The following is a 2,427-nucleotide window of genomic DNA, read 5'->3' as shown; positions in this document are numbered from 1 at the left end:
CACTCGGCTGGCGGGCGGGCGCACAAGGAGATGTCGACAGTCCTGCTGAGTTGACTTGGGTCTGGGTCAGAGCCCATGGAGCAGACCTGGCTGTGCTTTCTAAGGGAGTCGGACAGACTCCAGGACACGAGGCCAATCCTGTGCCTCCACCCCTGTGGGCAGGACGAGATGGCTCCACACTGCTTTCTTACTCGCCATGCAGATCCTGAGTGGTCGAGCTCCGAGCTGTGGCAAGTGCACTGGCCCAGGATAGAAAACTTGGCCTTGAATCCCAGTTTGTCCTCTCCTGGGACAGAACTCTTTGTGCTCGTTTTCTCAAGTGTAAAATGATGAGGATTATGTCAGTGCAAGACAGAGAAAGAGCAGCTCGCCATGGACTGGAATATTCAGGACGCCTGTGCAGGCAGGAGTTCTAGACAGACTCTCCACAGGTGGGAGGCACAGCACTCCAGAGACGTAAAAAGGTAAAATTAAAGGCAGGAACAAGGTGCCTGTGCTGGCAAGCGGGCACAGGCGGGACGGTGCTGGGCTGAGAGGCGCAGGTGTGCCATGCAAGCTCCACCTGTCCCGCAGCGGAGGAAGCACCGCAGAGCTCCACCTGGTCTGGTCTGAAGGAGGCCCCAGAGGCACTGCTTTAGCCGACCATCCAGATGACGTTTTTTCTGTTTCCAATTTCATTTTATATTTAAGCAGGTTTTAATTTGGGGATTTTGAAAAATAGAACCTGAACAATTCAGTAACCTTACTATAGCTTAAACTTGTCATTTAAGGTTAAACATTAAGTAGGTGGAAATGTACCATTGAATTTTCTCCTGGCACTTTTGTATGAGAAGTTGTGTCAGGTGCTCCTGGAATTCTTTGAGACCTCAGTTACAAATACTGGAAGCTAACTAAATATTTCACTTCTGAGATCAAGTTTCTGGTTTAAAAGAAGAAACTATTGGGATAAAAGTGTATGAAAAAATGGAATTCAAATTTTGTTCTATTTCTCAGAAGGAATTTTCAATTGTAAAAGGTTAGAGAAACAGAAGTGGGACACCATGTTTCTGAGAACAAAGATTAGCAGCCTACAACCACACTCTCTCTGCGACAGACAGACGTCATAGCTAGAACACGCAGCTCCTGCCGTTGGGTCCTCAGTGAGTCTTCTGGGCCGACATGGGCTTCCACCTACACTGGCAACGGTGTGCAGAGGCAGGGCCAGCTCTGTGCGTCCCAGCTCTGCCCAGGACATCACTCCTGAACCTGTGGCCCAGCCTCCACATCTGGACGATGGAGCTGTAGTCCAGGGCTGTGTGAGGGCCATGCGGGCTGAGTCCCTGCACCTGCGGGAAGTCAGGGCAGCTACGAAGTGCACAGGGTCCTCCCAGTGCTCCCCTGTGCTTGTTCCCCCCCAGCCTACAGGGCTGGCGCTGGTCCCTTTTGCAGCTTGGTGAGAATGGGCTGAAGAGCACACCTGACAAGTGCTGGTTAAATACACAAATGCCATGTGACCAGTCATTAAATGACCTGCTGGACCAAGATCCACTCAACATTTTTATAAAGCCAGCCTAAATGATATGTAAGGACCTGTCCAAACAGGCTGCAGTCCACTGTGCGGAGTCCGGCTGGCCCTGGCTGACCCCAACAGCACCCACCGTCAGGCGGCCCACAGTCTAACCTCAGCAAGGGGTGACTCCCTTCTTAGCACCTCACTCTAAGGAGCCTCCGCAGCTCTGGGGAAGAGGCCCCGCTGGCCCCAGCCCACTGGTGATACTGGGGAAGGAAGGGGGAGAGGCCTCCCTGGCCACCGCCTCCTGCATACATGTGACGATTGTTTTCAGTTATCCAGGAGGTAGCATGTTCCCCGGGGCGGCCAATGGCCGCTCAGCCCTGCCCTCACCAGTTCCGCAGGCAGCCAATCCTGGGCCTGCTCGCCTGGATGACAGCTGCCAGCTACCCTGTCCTCAGTCAGCCCGACGCCAGGAGGGAAGGGGCCACCACCAGCCTGGCACAGCGTCTGCTTAAACAGCTAATAATCACTGCCATCACAGCCAGCCCGCCCTCCCTGCCCCAGGTCTAACCCTAACCTGCGGGTGCGCAGGCCCAGGGTGCCCCACTTTGTTGCTGACGGACCGAGGCGTCAGAAGCGGCAGACACCCTCATGGTTTCTGCTACTCACCAGCAGCTGTCCCGCAACAGGGCGGGACCCACCAGGCTGAAGAAAAGATGGTGGCGATCACCTCCTCAGGGAATAGGGTGACATTCCTCTGGATCTGCAGCAGGTTGAGCACCAGGGCCAGGACGACCCCGACAGAGAAGAGCACGAGGCTCCTCTGCACCAAGTGATGATGCCAACTGGTGGTGCGGTCGCTGCAGGCGCCGCGGCCACGCGGGCCAGCGCCGCGACCCTGCGCCGAGGGGTCAGCGTCCGAGGCGCCGTGGCCC

At 55.6% G+C, this 2,427-nt stretch overlaps 1 protein-coding gene across 1 annotated transcript in view; it reads right to left on the bottom strand.

The window, feature by feature from the left end:
• The window catches only part of INSIG1 (insulin induced gene 1), a gene marked incomplete at its 5' end in the record, with an annotated part of 12,077 nt that extends 9,654 nt beyond the window's left edge, over positions 1-2,423 (bottom strand). Inside the window, 1 exon segment of the mRNA XM_006143821.2 lies at positions 2,162-2,423. Coding sequence (XP_006143883.2) covers positions 2,162-2,423 — 262 coding nt within the window.
• Positions 2,424-2,427: the final 4 nt, after the last annotated feature.

Source organism: Tupaia chinensis, unplaced genomic scaffold, assembly GCF_000334495.1.
Source record: "Tupaia chinensis unplaced genomic scaffold, TupChi_1.0 Scaffold000110_1, whole genome shotgun sequence".
Classification (NCBI taxonomy): Eukaryota; Metazoa; Chordata; class Mammalia; order Scandentia; family Tupaiidae; genus Tupaia; species Tupaia belangeri.
The sequence above is the reverse complement of the archived record's forward strand: the minus strand, read 5'-3'. Positions and strand labels throughout refer to the sequence as shown.